Source organism: Bombina bombina, chromosome 3 (genome assembly GCF_027579735.1).
Source record: "Bombina bombina isolate aBomBom1 chromosome 3, aBomBom1.pri, whole genome shotgun sequence".
NCBI lineage: Eukaryota > Metazoa > Chordata > Amphibia > Anura > Bombinatoridae > Bombina > Bombina bombina.
In genome coordinates this window covers 1,155,836,076-1,155,855,092 of record NC_069501.1, presented here as the reverse complement: position 1 = coordinate 1,155,855,092, position 19,017 = coordinate 1,155,836,076, and the positions used below count along the sequence as shown (strand labels likewise).

The window sequence follows — 19,017 nt, the reverse complement described above, 5'->3', positions numbered from 1 at the left end:
AGTCTCATATGCAACACAGATAATAATCTTCAGCCAAAAGGAAAGATAGGTAGCCATAGCTTTCTAGCCCCTATGTTTCCCAGTAAAAAACAACAAACCATAAAGATGTTTGACGAAAATCCTTAGTCGCCTGCAAGTAAAAATTCAAGGCACGGATTATGTCCAAATTATGTAACAGATGCTACTTCTTAGAAGAAGGGTTAGGACACAAGAAAGGAACAGCTATTCCCTGACTAATAGTTTTGCTAGAAACAACCTTAGGAATAAAAACCCAGATTGGAACGTAACACCACCTTATCATTATGAAAAATAAGATAAGGCAAATCACATTGAAATGCCGAAAGCTCAGAAACTCTGCGAGCAGAAGAAATAGCAACCAAAAATAAAACTTTCCAAGATAATAGCTTAATATCTATGGAATGCAAAGGTTCAAACGGAACCCCTTGAAGAACATTAAGAACACATTCAAGCTCCAAGAAGGAGCAATTGGTCTAAACACAGGCCGGATTCTAGTCAGGGCCTGACAAAAAAATTGAGCATCTGGAACATCTGCCAGACGCTTGTGTAGCAAAATAGACAAAGCAGAAACAGCCCCTTTAAGGAACTTGCTGACAACCCCTTTTGCCAATCCTTCTTGGAGAAAAGACAAAATCCTGGGAATCCTAATCCTACTCCATGAGTAGCCCTTGGATTCACACCAATAAAGATATTTATGCCATATCTTATGGGAAATCATTCTAGTAACAGGCTTGCTTGCCTGAATCAAGGTATCAATGACAGCATCAGAGAACCACCGCTTAGATAAAATCTCCAAGCAGTCAGCTGCAGAGAAATTAAATTCGAATGACAGAAGGGTCCCTGAATGAGAAGGTCCTGCCTCAATGGAAGCTTCCACGGCGGCAGAGAGGACATGTCCACCAGATCGGCATACCAAGTCCTGCGAGGCCACGCAGGAACGATTAGAATCACCGAAACCCTCTCCTGTCTAATCCGTGCAATCACCCGGAACAGGATAGCAACCGGTGGGAACACATAAGCTAGGTTGAACGACCAAGGCACTGCCAAGGCATCTATCAGTTCAGCCTGAGGATCCCTGGACCTGGATCCATACTTTAGGAGCTTGGTATTCTGACGAGACGCCATCAGATCCAAATCCGGTCTGCCCCACCTGAGGATCAGACTGGTAAGACCTCCGGATGGATTTCCCATTCCCCCGGATGAAACATCTGATTGCTCAAACAATCTGCCTCCCAGTTGTCCACTCCTGGGATGTAAATAGCTGACAGATAACAAGAGTAAGCCTCCACCCACCGAATTATCTCGGACACTACTGTCATCACTAAGGAACACCTTGTTCCTCCCTGGTGATTAATGTAAGCCACAGTCGTCATGCTGTTCGACTGAAAACAGATAAATTTGGCCGAAGCCAACTGAGGCCAAACCTGAAGCGCATTAATCATTGCTCTCAATTCCAGAATATTCATAGGAAGTAGAGACTCCGACCGAGTCCACATACCCTGAACCATCAGGGAATTCCAGACTGCTCTCCTAGTAGACTGACGTCCGTTGTCACTATCACCCACGAGGGACTGCGGAACCACATCCCCTGGAATAGATGATTCTGCGACAACCATCAGAGAAGAGAGTCCCCTGTCTCCTGATCTATCTGAGGAGACTAATCTACATAATCTCCATTCCACAGTCTGAGCATGCTCAGCTGTAGAGAACTGAGATGAAAACGAGCAAACAGAATGATGTCCATTGCCGCCACCATCAATCCAATTACCTCCATGCACTAAGCCACTGATGGCCAAGGGTTGGACTGAAGGGCTCGGCATGTATTCAGAATCTTCAACTTACTGACTTCCGTCAAGAAGATTTTCATGGATATAAAATCTATTAGAGTTCCTAGGAAGGGAACCTTTGTCTGTGGAATTAGTGAACTCCTTTCTAGATTCACCTTCCACCCGTGAGTCCTGAGAAAGGACAGAACTATGTTGGTATGAGACTTTGTCAGTTGATAAGACGGCGCCTGGATCAGAATATCGTCCAGATAAGGCGCTACTGCAATGCCCCGCTGTCTGAAAACCGCCAGCAGAGACCCTAGAACCCTTGAAGATTCTGGGTGCCGTGGCCAGTCCGAAAAGGAAAGGCCATGAATTGAAAATATTTGGCCAGAAGGCAAACCTCAGGAACTTGTAATGATCTCTGTGGATAGGAATATGAAAATATGCATCCTTTAAGTCCACGGAAGTCATATATTGACCCTCCTGGATCAATGGAAGACTTGTGCGAATAGATTTAGACTCTTTTTTGAGACCACAAAAAAGATTTGAATAAAAACAGAATTTATGTTTACCTGATAAATTACTTTCTCCAACGGTGTGTCCGGTCCACGGCGTCATCCTTACTTGTGGGATATTCTCTTCCCCAACAGGAAATGGCAAAGAGCCCAGCAAAGCTGGTCACATGATCCCTCCTAGGCTCCGCCTTCCCCAGTCATTCGACCGACGTAAAGGAGGAATATTTGCATAGGAGAAACCATATGATACCGTGGTGACTGTAGTTAAAGAAAATAAATTATCAGACCTGATTAAAAAACCAGGGCGGGCCGTGGACCGGACACACCGTTGGAGAAAGTAATTTATCAGGTAAACATAAATTCTGTTTTCTCCAACATAGGTGTGTCCGGTCCACGGCGTCATCCTTACTTGTGGGAACCAATACCAAAGCTTTAGGACACGGATGAAGGGAGGGAGCAAATCAGGTCACCTAGATGGAAGGCACCACGGCTTGCAAAACCTTTCTCCCAAAAATAGCCTCAGAAGAAGCAAAAGTATCAAACTTGTAAAATTTAGTAAAAGTGTGCAGTGAAGACCAAGTCGCTGCCTTACATATCTGATCAACAGAAGCCTCGTTCTTGAAGGCCCATGTGGAAGCCACAGCCCTAGTGGAATGAGCTGTGATTCTTTCAGGAGGCTGCCGTCCGGCAGTCTCATAAGCCAATCTGATGATGCTTTTAATCCAAAAAGAGAGAGAGGTAGAAGTTGCTTTTTGACCTCTCCTTTTACCAGAATAAACAACAAACAAGGAAGATGTTTGTCTAAAATCCTTTGTAGCATCTAAATAGAATTTTAGAGCACGAACAACATCCAAATTGTGCAACAAACGTTCCTTCTTTGAAACTGGATTCGGACACAAAGAAGGCACGACTATCTCCTGGTTAATGTTTTTGTTAGAAACAACTTTCGGAAGAAAACCAGGTTTAGTACGTAAAACCACCTTATCTGCATGGAACACCAGATAAGGAGGAGAACACTGCAGAGCAGATAATTCTGAAACTCTTCTAGCAGAAGAAATTGCAACCAAAAACAAAACTTTCCAAGATAATAACTTAATATCAACGGAATGTAAGGGTTCAAACGGAACCCCCTGAAGAACTGAAAGAACTAAATTGAGACTCCAAGGAGGAGTCAAAGGTTTGTAAACAGGCTTGATTCTAACCAGAGCCTGAACAAAGGCTTGAACATCTGGCACAGCTGCCAGCTTTTTGTGAAGTAACACAGACAAGGCAGAAATCTGTCCCTTCAAGGAACTTGCAGATAATCCTTTCTCCAAACCTTCTTGAAGAAAGGATAGAATCTTAGGAATTTTTACCTTGTCCCAAGGGAATCCTTTAGATTCACACCAACAGATATATTTTTTCCATATTTTGTGGTAAATTTTTCTAGTTACAGGCTTTCTGGCCTGAACAAGAGTATCAATGACAGAATCTGAGAACCCTCGCTTTGATAAGATCAAGCGTTCAATCTCCAAGCAGTCAGTTGGAGTGAGACCAGATTCGGATGTTCGAACGGACCTTGAACAAGAAGGTCTCGTCTCAAAGGTAGCTTCCATGGTGGAGCCGATGACATATTCACCAGGTCTGCATACCAAGTCCTGCGTGGCCACGCAGGAGCTATCAAGATCACCGATGCCCTCTCCTGATTGATCCTGGCTACCAGCCTGGGGATGAGAGGAAACGGCGGGAATACATAAGCTAGTTTGAAGGTCCAAGGTGCTACTAGTGCATCTACTAGAGTCGCCTTGGGATCCCTGGATCTGGACCCGTAGCAAGGAACCTTGAAGTTCTGACGAGAGGCCATCAGATCCATGTCTGGAATGCCCCACAATTGAGTAATTTGGGCAAAGATTTCCGGATGGAGTTCCCACTCCCCCGGATGAAATGTCTGACGACTCAGAAAATCCGCTTCCCAATTTTCCACTCCTGGGATGTGGATTGCAGACAAGTGGCAGGAGTGAGTCTCCGCCCATTGAATGATTTTGGTCACTTCTTCCATCGCCAGGGAACTCCTTGTTCCCCCCTGATGGTTGATGTACGCAACAGTCGTCATGTTGTCTGATTGAAACCGTATGAACTTGGCCTTTGCTAGCTGAGGCCAAGCCTTGAGAGCATTGAATATCGCTCTCAGTTCCAGAATATTTATCGGGAGAAGAGATTCTTCCCGAGACCAAAGACCCTGAGCTTTCAGGGGTCCCCAGACCGCGCCCCAGCCCACCAGACTGGCGTCGGTCGTGACAATGACCCACTCTGGCCTGCGGAAGCTCATCCCCTGTGACAGGTTGTCCAGGGACAGCCACCAACGGAGTGAATCTCTGGTCCTCTGATCTACTTGTATCGTCGGAGACAAGTCTGTATAGTCCCCATTCCACTGACTGAGCATGCACAGTTGTAATGGTCTTAGATGAATTCGCGCAAAAGGAACTATGTCCATTGCCGCTACCATCAAACCTATTACTTCCATGCACTGCGCTATGGAAGGAAGAGGAACAGAATGAAGTATTTGACAAGAGTTTAGAAGTTTTGATTTTCTGGCCTCTGTCAGAAAAATCCTCATTTCTAAGGAGTCTATTATTGTTCCCAAGAAGGGAACCCTTGTTGACGGAGATAGAGAACTTTTTTCTACGTTCACTTTCCACCCGTGAGATCTGAGAAAGGCCAGGACAATGTCCGTGTGAGCCTTTGCTTGAGGAAGGGACGACGCTTGAATCAGAATGTCGTCCAAGTAAGGTACTACTGCAATGCCCCTTGGTCTTAGCACCGCTAGAAGGGACCCTAGTACCTTTGTGAAAATCCTTGGAGCAGTGGCTAATCCGAACGGAAGTGCCACAAACTGGTAATGCTTGTCCAGGAATGCGAACCTTAGGAACCGATGATGTTCCTTGTGGATAGGAATATGTAGATACGCATCCTTTAAATCCACCGTGGTCATGAATTGACCTTCCTGGATGGAAGGAAGAATTGTTCGAATGGTTTCCATTTTGAACGATGGAACCTTGAGAAACTTGTTTAGGATCTTGAGATCTAAGATTGGTCTGAATGTTCCCTCTTTTTTGGGAACTACGAACAGATTGGAGTAGAACCCCATCCCTTGTTCTCCTAAAGGAACAGGATGAATCACTCCCATTTTTAACAGGTCTTCTACACAATGTAAGAATGCCTGTCTTTTCATGTGGTCTGAAGACAATTGAGACCTGTGGAACCTCCCCCTTGGGGGAGGCCCCTTGAATTCCAGAAGATAACCTTGGGAGACTATTTCTAGTGCCCAAGGATCCAGAACATCTCTTGCCCAAGCCTGAGCGAAGAGAGAAAGTCTGCCCCCCACCAGATCCGGTCCCGGATCGGGGGCCAACATTTCATGCTGTCTTGGTAGCAGTGGCAGGCTTCTTGGCCTGCTTTCCCTTGTTCCAGCCTTGCATTGGTCTCCAGGCTGGCTTGGCTTGAGAAGAATTACCCTCTTGCTTAGAGGACGTAGCACTTGGGGCTGGTCCGTTCCTACGAAAGGGACGAAAATTAGGTTTATTTTTGGCCTTGAAAGACCTATCCTGAGGAAGGGCGTGGCCCTTACCCCCAGTGATATCAGAGATAATCTCTTTCAAGTCAGGGCCAAACAGCGTTTTCCCCTTGAAAGGAATGTTAAGCAATTTGTTCTTGGAAGACGCATCCGCTGACCAAGATTTCAACCAAAGCGCTCTGCGCGCCACAATAGCAAACCCAGAATTTTTCGCCGCTAACCTAGCCAATTGCAAAGTGGCGTCTAGGGTGAAAGAATTAGCCAATTTGAGAGCACGGATTCTGTCCATAATCTCCTCATAAGGAGGAGAATCACTATCGATCGCCTTTTCTAGCTCATCGAACCAGAAACACGCGGCTGTAGTGACAGGGACAATGCATGAAATTGGTTGTAGAAGGTAACCTTGCTGAACAAACATCTTTTTAAGCAAACCTTCTAATTTTTTATCCATAGGATCTTTGAAAGCGCAACTATCTTCTATGGGTATAGTGGTGCGTTTGTTTAAAGTAGAAACCGCCCCCTCGACCTTGGGGACTGTCTGCCATAAGTCCTTTCTGGGGTCGACCATGGGAAACAATTTTTTAAATATGGGGGGAGGGACGAAAGGTATACCGGGCCTTTCCCATTCTTTATTTACAATGTCCGCCACCCGCTTGGGTATAGGAAAAGCTTCTGGGGGCCCCGGGACCTCTAGGAACTTGTCCATTTTACATAGTTTCTCTGGGATGATCAAATTCTCACAATCATCCAGAGTGGATAACACCTCCTTAAGCAGAGCGCGGAGATGTTCCAACTTAAATTTAAATGTAATCACATCGGGTTCAGCTTGTTGAGAAATTTTCCCTGAATCTGAAATTTCTCCCTCAGACAAAACCTCCCTGGCCCCCTCAGACTGGTGTAGGGGCATATCAGAACCATTATCCTCAGCGTCCTCATGCTCTTCAGTATCTAAAACAGAGCAGTCGCGCTAACGCTGATAAGTGGGCATTTTGGCTAAAATGTTTTTGATAGAATTATCCATTACAGCCGTTAATTGTTGCATAGTAAGGAGTATTGGCGCGCTAGATGTACTAGGGGCCTCCTGAGTGGGCAAGACTGGTGTAGACGAAGGAGGGAATGATGCAGTACCATGCTTACTCCCCTCACTTGAGGAATCATCTTGGGCATCATTTTCAGTGTCACATAAATCACATCTATTTAAATGAGAAGGAACCTTGGCTTCCCCACATTCAGAACACAGTCTATCTGGTAGTTCAGACATGTTAAACAGGCATAAACTTGATAACAAAGTACAAAAAACGTTTTAAAATAAAACCGTTACTGTCACTTTAAATTTTAAACTGAACACACTTTATTACTGCAATTGCGAAAAAGTATGAAGGAATTGTTCAAAATTGACCAAAATTTCACCACAGTGTCTTAAAGCCTTAAAAGTATTGCACACCAAATTTGGAAGCTTTAACCCTTAAAATAACGGAACCGGAGCCGTTTTTATCTTTAACCCCTTTACAGTCCCTGGTATCTGCTTTGCTGAGACCCAACCAAGCCCAAAGGGGAATACGATACCAAATGACGCCTTCAGAAAGTCTTTTCTATGTATCAGAGCTCCTCACACATGCGACTGCATGCCATGCTTCTCAAAAACAAGTGCGCAATACCGGCGCGAAAATGAGGCTCTGCCTATGATTAGGGAAAGCCCCTAGAGAATAAGGTGTCTAAAACAGTGCCTGCCGATATTATTTTACAAAAATACCCATATTAAATGATTCCTCAAGGCTAAATATGTTATATATGAATCGATTTAGCCCAGAAAATGTCTACAGTCTTAACAAGCCCTTGTGAAGCCCTTATTTACTCTGTAATAAAAATGGCTTACCGGATCCCATAGGGAAAATGACAGCTTCCAGCATTACATCGTCTTGTTAGAATGTGTCATACCTCAAGCAGCAAAAGTCTGCTCACTGTTCCCCCAACTGAAGTTAATTCCTCTCAACAGTCCTGTGTGGAACAGCCATCGATTTTAGTAACGGTTGCTAAAATCATTTTCCTCTTACAAACAGAAATCTTCATCTCTTTTCTGTTTCAGAGTAAATAGTACATACCAGCACTATTTTAAAATAACAAACTCTTGATTGAATAATAAAAACTACAGTTAAACACTAAAAAACTCTAAGCCATCTCTGTGGAGATGTTGCCTGTACAACGGCAAAGAGAATGACTGGGGAAGGCGGAGCCTAGGAGGGATCATGTGACCAGCTTTGCTGGGCTCTTTGCCATTTCCTGTTGGGGAAGAGAATATCCCACAAGTAAGGATGACGCCGTGGACCGGACACACCTATGTTGGAGAAACCCCTGCTTCTGTTCCTGTATTGGAACGAATCGAATTATGCCCATAGAGGAGAGATCTCTTACTTAACGTAAGAACGCCTCTCTTGTATCTGAACGCCAGATAATCATGAAAGAAGAAACCTTCCTCTAGGAAAGGAATTCTTTAACTCCAACTGCTACCCTTGAAACATGATTCGAGTATCTAGGGATTCTGAACGTCTCTTATACCAGCCTGGGCAAAGAGAGAAGTCTGCCCCCTACGAGATCCAGTCCCGGATCGGAGGCTACCCTTTCATGCTGTCTTGGTAGCAGCAGCAGGCTCCTTGGGTTGGTTACCTAGTCTCAAGTTTGTGAATAAGTCCCTTCCTGAATAGTGGAAGAGAAAGAGGGGACTCCCTCGAAATTCTGAAAGGAACGAAAAATACTCTGTCGTCCCCTTAACTTAGATGTTTTATCTTGAGGGAGGAGGAGACCCTTACCTTCTGTCATGTCAGAACTAATTTCATTCAAGATAGGCCCGTTAACAGGGTCCTCCCCTTGCAAGGAACAGTCAAAAACTAATTTAGCTGACGCCTCTGTAGTTCAAAAATTCAACCATAAGGCACCGCGTGCTAAGACGGAAACCCAAACTCTTAGCCGCCGAGATAAGCATCTGATAAAAGAAAACAAAATGTATGCTTACTTGATAAATCAATTTATTTCATGATGATCAGAGGCCCACAAAGCCCACCTTTTCTTTTTGTTCAGGAGATGGCAGTAACTTGTTTTGCTTTACCTTTTCTATTTCCTCCATGTTCTTGGCTATATGTATGACTGAAGATTATGGGCAGTGGGAGGGATATAAAGCTCTGGTGTGTTTGGATATCTGTTGCCTCCTCTTAGTGGTCATGAGGTGAATTCCTACATGATGACTTGTGAACTCTCGCCATCATGAAAGAAATTAATTTATCAGCTAAGCCCCTTGATTACAACCCTCTGGATTCTTGAGGTTTTTGTTTAGTAACTGCCATTAGAATTTAGTGTGAGAAGTTTTTCTCTCTCACTGAGTAGATGAAGATCAAGAAGTATGCATTTGCAATGAATGCCATATATTAAGATTTAAACGGACAGTCTATTTGAAATGTTTTTCTTTAAAAAGATAATCTCTTTACTACCCATTGCCCAGTTTCTCATAACCATCACTGTTATATTAAACTGTTATATTAATATACTTTTTATCTTTGTGATTACCTTGTATCTAAGCCTCTGCAGACTGCCCCCTTATCTTATTGATTTTCACAAGCTTGCATTTTAGCCGGATGGTGCTGTGGAACTTATATATATATACTTATAGGATTTGCCATTGATGCTAAATCAGCCAACCAATAATCTGATGCTTTAATAATAAGGAGACATAATAATAGTATATAGAGGTTATAAAGTGCAAACCACAAAATGTTCTCAATAGATGTATCTTATTTTTCCAACTGTAGCAAAGAAACACCTGCTTTTTGCCAAAGCTTAACTATCAGTAACAACCACTAGTAACATTACATATATTAAGTAATGTTTTGTGGAATAGGATGTATCTGAGCCAGCTTTCCTGACACACTTCTATAACAAGGAAGGATACTTAGGAAACACCTTAGTTCAGATGCAGATGCATAATGGTCAGTTTTATTTCTATAAATGAGATATTTTTTATTGAATACTTAGTCCACAGATCATAAAAATTCACAATTCAGTCTTTTCATTTGGTCATCAAATACTTTGCGTCTGTTACAATTTTAATATTATGATAAATAGCACACTTTCTGCAAAACACTGTATACCATCATACAAGGAACACAAAAACAGCATTCATTAAATCATCACAATGCTATAAACAGAAATAGTAAACTTATTTTGTAATAAAAAATGACTTTCCTGTTTAATTAGATAAGATCTTTTACCAATATTAAAACCAGTTTTTGCAACGAAAAAGTTTAAAACAAATAATGCACAGTTTCTTTACATGTTAAGTAAATATTGTGTTCTGCTATATTTATACAAATATACTAAAGCATGACAAAAAAATGTGCAGTTGTTTTGCCTCAGATATTTGCAATATGCCAAATAACATTTATTACCATTAAAATGAAAAAGTGATAAAGAAAAAAAGTGTACAAAGTAAAACATGCTATAAACAAACATCAGTTATGTCTACAAGAATAGTATTCGTAAAAGACCAGTAAATACAGTAGATTTGGACAACGAACAAATTCAAGAAAAAAAGACAATGCAGTAGCACTTAGTCGGAACTTCAAATGAGTAGTAGATTTTTTTCTGACAAATTTCAAAGTTATATCTATTTCTTCTACTCCTGTATCATGTGACAGCCATCAACCAATCACAAATGCACACATATATATATATATATATATATATATATATATATATATATATGTGTGTGTGTGTGTTAAACTCATTTCAACTGAATAAAATTCATGGCTAAAGCCTGTAGAAAATGATACTTGTTGTTCCTGTGCAAATTATCTACTTGCAATAAATAAGAATCATATTGCCATGCATGCATTTCATGAAAAACAAAATTTATGCTTAACTGATAAATGTATTTATTTCTTGACACGGTGAGTCCCCGGATCATCATCAATTACTGTTGGGAATATCACTCCTGGCCAGCAGGAGGAAGCAAAGAGCACCACAGCAAAGCTGTTAAATATCACTCCCCTACCCACAATCCCCCAGTCATTCGACCAAAGGGAAAGGAGAGAAAGGAAGTAACACAAGGTGCAGAGGTGCCTGAGGTTTATATAAAAAGAAACTGTCTAGAAACTGTCTGAATACAGGGCGGGCCATGGACTGACTGTGTCAAGAAATAAATAAATTTATCAGGTAAGCATACATTTTGTTTTCTTTCTAATGACACAGTGAGTCCACAGATCTTCATCAATTACTGTTGGGAACCAATACCCAAGCCAGAGGACACAGATGATAAGGAAGGGACAAGACAGGAACCTAAACAGAAGGCACCACACTGCTTGAAGAACCTTTCTCCCAAAAGAAGCCTCAGCCGAGGCAAAAGTATCGAATTTATAGAATTTGGAAAAAGTGTGCAAAGATAACAAAGTTGCAGCCTTGCAAATCTGTTCCACAGAAGCTTCATTTTTGAAGGCCCATGAAGATGAAACAGCCCTTGTGGAATGAGCTGTGATTTTCTCAGGAGCCTCATATGCCAAGCAAATAACGCTCTTCAGCCAAAAGGAAAGTAAAGTAGTCGTAGCTTTCTGACCCTTGCGTTTCCCAGAAAAGCAAACAAACAATGCAGAAGACTGACGAAAGTCCTTAGTTGCCTGCAAATAAAAATTTTAGCGCTCGCACAACATCCAGATTATGCAACAAGCATTCTTTGTGAGAAGAAGGATTAGGAAACAAAGAAGGTTCAACGATTTTCTGATTAATATTCTTTGTGCAGGAAACCAAACTTAGTATGCAGAAACCACCTTATCAGAGTGAAATATAAGATAAGGGGAATCACACTGTAAAGCAGAGAGTTCAGAAACTCTCTGAGCAGAGGAAATAGCAACAAGAAAAAAAAACTTTCCAAGATAACATCTTAATATCTAAAGAATGCATAGGCTCAAACGGAGCCTGTTGGAAAACTTTAAGAACAAGGTTAAGAATCCATGGAGGAGTAACAGGTTTAAACACAGGGCGAATTCTAACCAAGGCCTGACAAAACAATTGAACATCTCGCACATCCGCCAAGCGCTTATGTAACAAAATAGACAATGCTGAAATCTGACTCTTTAGAGTACTCGCCGACAAACCTTTCTCCAGACCATCCTGGAGAAAGAACAAAATCCTAGGAATCCTTACTCTACTCCAAGAGTATCCTTTAGATTCACATAAATACAAGTATTATGCCATTTCTTATGGTAAATCATGCGAGTCACAGGCTTACGAGCCTGAATCAAGGTCTCAATGACCGACTCTGAAACTCCACGCTTAGATAAAACTAAGCGTTCAATCTCCAAGCAGTCAGCTTCAGAGAAACAAGATTTGGATGAGGGAAGGGACCCTGAAGTAGAAGGTCCTTCCTAAGAGGCAGTCTCCAAGGTGGAAATGATGACATTTCCACTAGGTATGCATACCAAATCCTGCAAGGCCACGCCAGGGCTATGAGAATTACAGATGCCCTCTCCTGCTTGATTCAAGCAATGACTCTTGGAAGCAGAGCAAACGGAGGAAACAGGTATGCTAGACTGAAGTTCCAAGGAACTGTCAGAGCATCGATCAGAAATACCTGCGGATCTCTTGACCTCGAGCCATATCTCAAACGTTTGGCATTCTGATGGGAAGCCATGAGATCAAACTCCGGCTGCCCCCACTTGAGGATCAAGCTGGAAAACATATCCGAATGAAGTTCCCACTCCCCGGGATGAAATGTCTGCCTGCTCAGAAAATCCGCTTCCCAATTGTCCACTCCTGGGATGTGGATCGCAGAAAGACAGCAGTTGTGGGTCTCCGCCCACTGAATAATTTGGGCCACCTCTGTCATGGCCAAGGAACTCTGAGTTCCCCCCTGGTGGTTGATGCAGGCCACAGAGGTTATGTTGTCTGACTGGAATCTGATAAACCATGCTAAGGCTAACTGAGGCCAGGCCAGAAGAGCATTGAAAATTGCTCTCAGCTCCAAGATATTTATGGGCAGGACTGACTTGTCCTGGGTCCATAAGCCGTGAGCCTTCAACAAGCCCCATACTGCTCCCCAACCTAGAAGGCTGGCATACGTGGTCACAATCACCCAGGAGGGTCTGTGGAAGCAAGTACCCTGGTAGAGACGATCCTGAGAAAGCCACTATGGAAGAGAGTCTATTGACGCCTAATCTAGATCTACACGCGGAGACAGGTCCGTATAGATCCCGTTCCATTGTCTGAACCTGCATAACTGCAGAGGTCTGAGATGGAACAGAACAAATAGAATGATGTCCATGGAAGCCACCATCAAACCGATTACGACCATACATTGAGTTACTGATGGCCGTGGAGAGGACTGAAGGGAAAGACAAGAGTCGAAAATCTCTCTTTATCTTTTTTCCCGATTCACCTTCCATCCGTGGGATTGAGGAAAAGACAACAAGATCTCCATATGAGATTCTGCTTGTTGAAAAGATGGTGCCTGAACCAGAATGTCGTCCAGATAAGGTGCCACTGCAATGCCCCGAGATCGAAGCACAGCTAAAAGAGCCCCCAGAACCTTTGAAAAAATTCTGGGAGCTGTGGCAAGGCCAAATGGAAGGGCCACAAACTGGAAATGATTGTCCAAAAAGGCGAATCTCAGAAACTTATGATGGTCCCTGTGAATGGGAACATGAAGGTATGCATCCTTTAGGTCTATGGTTGTCATAAACTGACCCTCTTGTACCAAGGGAAGAATGGAGCGTATAGTCTCCATCTTGAAGGATGGCACTCTGAGAAACTTGTTTAAACATTTTAGATCTAGGATTGGTTGAAAAGTTCCCTCCTTTTTGGGAACATTGAACAGATAAGAGTAAAATCCCAGAAAGGGAACTGGAACTATTACCTACAGGGCAGCAAGGTCCTTGACACAACGTAAGAACGCCTCTCTTTTTATCTGGTCTACAGATAATCTGGAGAGGAGAAACCTGCCTCTGGGAGGAAAAGATTTGAAGTCTATTTTGTATCCCTGGGAGACAATGTCCATTGCCCAGGGATCTGGTACATCTCTTATCCAAGCCTGGGAAAAAAGAGAGAGTCTGTCCCCTACAAGATCTGCTCCTGGATTGGAGGCCTCCCTTCATGCTGACTTGGCATCAGCTGAAGGCTTTTTAGATTGCTTTCGCTTATTCCAGGACTGGTTGGGCTTCCGGGAAGGCTTGGCTTGATCTTGCTTGGAGGAAGGGGAGAAATACTTGCCTTTAAAGTTATGAAAGGAACGAAAATTACTCCGACGTCCCTTCTGCTTATTCTTTTTATCTTGAGGAAGAAAAGAACCCTTCCCTCCAGAAACATCTGAGATAATTTCCACCAAACCAGGTCCAAACAAGGCCTTACCCTTGTAAGGAATAGCCATGAGCTTAGATTTAGATGAAACATCCACAGACCAGGACTTCAACCACAAGGCCCTGCAGGCTAGGACCGCAAAACCAGAAATTTTGGCTCCCAGTTTAATAACCTGTAAGGAAGCATCTGTAATGAAGGAATTTGCTAACCTGAGAGCCTTAATCCTGTCCTGGATCTCATCAAGAGGGGTATCTGTCTGAAGAGATTGAGACAACGCATCAAACCAGTAAGCTGCAGCTCTGGTAACAGTGGCGATACACACCGCAGGTTGCCATTGTAGACCCTGGTGGACATACATCTTTTTTAGTAAAGCCTCCAATTTTTTTATCCATTGGATCTTTAAAAGAACAACTATCCTCTATGGGAATAGTAGTCCTCTTGGCCAAAGTGGAGATCGCTCCTTCTACCTTAGGAACCGCCTGGCACGACTCCTTAATAGAATCCGCTATAGGAAACATTTTCTTAAAAATAGGAGATGTAGAAAAGGGAACACCAGGTCTTTCCCATTCTCGAGCAATAATCTCCGCAGCACGGTCAGGAACCGGAAAAACCTCCACCAAGGAGGGAACATTAAAGTATTTGTTCAATTTACTAGACTTTTTAGGATTGACTACGATAGTTGTGTCGGAGTCGTCCAAAGTAGCCAAAACCTCCTTAAGTAATAAGTGAAGGTGTTCTAGCTTAAATTTGAAGGATACCACTTCAGCATCAGAAGAAGGAATTACACTGTCTGAGTCTGAGATTTCCCCCTCAGATTCGACCGACATGTCTTCTTCCTCAGGCTTATGGGAAGAGACACTCTGGATAGCCAGAACTTGATCACAAACCTTACTGTTTCCTTAAATTTCCTTTTACGTCTTCCAAGCAACATGGGGAAAGCTGACAAGGCCTTAGAAACCACAAGGAATACCTGGCAAGCAATGTCTTGTAGAGAAAATCCTACAGGATTGCAAGAGGAAACACAGGGCACTGTATGTGGAGACTGAAAAAGTTGGGACGCTTGAGGAGAAAGCTGTGGCATATCTGCAACAGGAAACACGTGAAAAGCATTTGCCTGGGATAATGGTGGCTCATGGTCAAATATTTTATCTCTATAACTTAAAGTTCTCTTAATGCACGAGGAGCAAAAAGGAACTGGGGGTTCCACCTGAGCATCAAAACATAACTGACAAGCAGCAAGCCTGGGATAATGGTTTGAAAAGCCTCTTGATCCATCTTATGTAATAAATAAGGATAAAGTGTAAAAATTCTGTATTTGAAAATGAAAAATAAATGTGTACTGTGTCTTTAAATAGAAATATGTTTTAGCGCAACAAACCAAATAGACCTCTGGCTACCTATACACCTCAGTAGCTTTACTGAGGTGCCTACCTGTCCTGCAGCTCATTTTCAAATATAGAGCAGTTACAGAGCCCTAACTGCCGAAAAAAACGGCTTACAACAGTTATCTCCATGACCAAAAGTTAAAGTATAAAAACTACTATAACACACTGAGCCACCATAAATTACCTCACAGTCTTAGTGCCCAAACTGCCTAAAAGAGACCCCAAACATGAAGGTTTAATAAAATCCCATATTAAATAAGACAGCTTTTAGCTGTAACAAGTGCCAGCAATCTCCTTGCAAAAGAAAATTAAAATGGCACTTACCTGAAAGTGCTTTCCTGGCAGCAGGACAGCTTACCTGGTTTGAGAGGGTGCAGCACCTCACTTGGACCTGTGAAGAGAGAAAACTGAGTAAACCTACTCAGGTTTTCTAGTTAGGGCAGCAGATTATTGAGAAAAAGCAATGAGGATTGTACCTCACAAGTTCTCAAGTGCTCAAAAGCCACCACTGCCCTACTGAAGAGACTGATGTAGACTAGGCTAGACCCCAGAAAAGAACAGAGTAAGCTTACTCTGCTAAAAAAAAAAATATTGATTGAAGAAAACTTCTCATCAAACACCTAAACTTCACCTCCTCCTTGCACTACAGGCAACGAGAATGACTGGGGGATTGTGGGTAGGGGAGTGATATTTAACAGCTTTGCTGTGGTGCTCTTTGCCTCCTCCTGCTGGCCATGATGATGATCCATGGACTCACTGTGTCATTAGAAAGAAATCATTAGATTTGAGCACTACTCATTTTCATGTTGGACACTAATGTTTTGATTTTGTAAGTTTCTTTTATGAAGTTATAGTGCTTTTATTTTTTTCTTTTATATTAACACTTTACCTTGTTCAAAAAGCTTACAAAGCAATCAGACTTCTATTGTTTTGTCTTTTTTTTATATCATGCTCTATATAGACAGATTTTTCCTCAATGCTAAAAACAACTGCATCTTAGGTACAGAGAGTTCTAAGATATATATTTAACCACATTTGTTTTTAATTTTCCATAGCGGTAACACTACTATTCTTTGTTTTTAGTGAAATCATATGGTTTCCACCACTGGGCAAATTGTAAGACTTTCTTCCTTTGATCATCAAAATTTTCACGAACTGCTTTTCTCCAAAGTCTTGGCTCCAGGTCCAGCATTCCACCAATGATTTCCTATAAATGGTTAAAAAAGGTAAAAATATACAGCAAATTATTCTGGGGGAAAATTATGAGTTGAATGTGCAGGATGGTCAATTAGTAGGTACATAGGATATGTAATATCATAGCTTTCTTTTTTAACCAGCTAACATAAGTGCCAGACTAAGAAATAATACCATCATATTAAAATTATGATTGTTTTCAGTTAAGATTTTCTAAGGCTATCAGCCATTAATTCTAAACCAGTTTGTCAGACAAAGAATTAGGGCTGATAACCTATGAGGTATTTGGTATTTACGACTTCCCTCAGAAATACACATATTGCCATCAAATAAATTACAATTATATGAATTTGGGGTATTTAATATGAAAGTTTTTTATGAATGCAGGTTGTAAAATAGTGCTTCTACATATTCCTAAAACAACATTTATTTTTACTGATAAACTAGTTTCTTCAAACTCATATTAATATACTAGTGGGATATATACTGTGTCTGTTCTTCTTGGAGTATAGAAAAACTCCTATAAAGGGACATGATGCCCAAATGTTGAAGCACTTGAAAGTGATGCAACATAGCTGTAAAAAGCTGACTATAAAATATTGAAAAAGGAAGATATTTTACTCAAAATTCTCTAAGTATTCACAACCATTGTAAATGGACTTTAAGCAGCCAATAAGGATACTAGTCCCAGAACTTGCAAGGGAGTGTGCATCTGGCACGTGCAGGCACAGTCATGTTATTTGCCTTTTCTGTTTAAGGAAGTTTACTTTCTTTCTTTCCAGAGGACCTGTTTGGAGTTGAATAAAATGAAAAGACATTGATGGCTACACATATCTCTGGGAGTATCCATTCAAAGCGGAGACAGCTCAAAGGAGTGATATAACAAAAGAGTGACACCTACAAAAATGAAAAAAATATTTTAAAGGAGTGACGCACAAAAAAAATTTAAAGATATTTCTGGGGTTAAGGGGACAGGCATTTTTAAAGGCTCAGGGGTAGATATGGACAGGGAGTTGGATTTATAGGTTTAAAGGTATATGGTTATAGTTTTAAATTAATAGAAGTTAGAGGGTAGATAGTCTAAAAGGGGTAGTAGGAATAGTATTAAATGGGTAGGAAAGATTGTTTTGAAATGGTAAGGGGAGATAGTCTTAAAGAGAAGTGGGGTTGAGGGCAAGCCAAGATCTGTTGGGGCTTTGGGGGAATTGTAACGGACTGAGAGAAGTCATTAACTTATTCCTGTTTTTTCCCTATCTTCTTGGGTATGTGTAATTAGGGGAGGGATTCGTTTCACCTGTGTGGACCTACACTATAAATTTAGCTCATTAACTCTGTGAGCCTTGCTAGATGAGGGCTTGCTGCATTGTTTCTCTGTGTCAAATACGTTTCTCTGTTTAAGTTTAGAGTTAGAGAACCAATGGAGTGTGCAAAGTTTTACATTTATATTTAACTGTTTATATTTTAGATTGCTTTTGAACTAATTCCTGTTTTTTGTGTTTGTTTTTTCCCCTACCTTCTTGTGTGTGTGTAATTAGGGGAGGGATTAGTTTTACCTGTGTGTGCCTACACTATAAATTGAGCTCATTAACTCTGTAAGCCTTGCTCCATTCCGTTTCTCTGTTTAAAGGGACATAATACTCATATGCTAAATCACTTGAAACTGATGCAGTATAACTGTAAAAAGCTGACAGGAAAATATCACCTGAGCATCTCTATGTAATAAAAAGTTAGATATTTTACCTCACAACTTCCTCAGCTCAGCAGAGTAAGTTCTGTGTAAAAAGTTATACTGCCCGGCTGCAGGTAAAAAAATAAAGAAATGAACAGCAGCCAATCAGCATAAACAGTGCTGAGGTCATGAACTCTTTTACTGTGATCTCATGAGATTTGACTTAACTCTCATGAGATTTCATAATAAACTTCCTTAAACTAAATAGGGAAATAAGATGAGTGTTCATGAAGCTCACTCCCTTAGCTATCCCGGGACAGACATACTGATTTGCTGCTTAGAAGTCCTTTACAATGGAATGTGGCTATTGAGGAACTTTTGAGGTAAAATAGCTTTCTTTTTTACATAGAGATGTTCAGGTGATATTTTCTAGTCAGCTTTTTACAGCTATGCTGCATCACTTTCAAGTGTTTCAACATTTGGGTATCATGGCCCTTTGAGTATAGAGTTAGAGAACCAAGGGAGTTAGAGCAACTAAGGAGTTCGAGTAACCAAGGGTGAATATAAGTCTTTTATATTT

At 41.6% G+C, this 19,017-nt stretch overlaps 1 protein-coding gene across 3 annotated transcripts in view; it reads right to left on the bottom strand.

Moving 5' to 3' along the window:
* Window positions 1–9,811: 9,811 nt before the first annotated feature.
* Window positions 9,812–19,017, bottom strand: part of CWF19L2 (CWF19 like cell cycle control factor 2) — an 803,233-nt gene continuing 794,027 nt past the window's right edge. For all 3 annotated transcript variants that reach the window (XM_053708563.1, XM_053708564.1, XM_053708565.1), the window contains exon 18: window positions 9,812–16,781. In XM_053708563.1, the coding sequence (XP_053564538.1) occupies window positions 16,641–16,781 (141 nt within the window). In that variant the 3' untranslated portion in view covers window positions 9,812–16,640. The remainder of the gene's footprint in view (window positions 16,782–19,017) is intronic.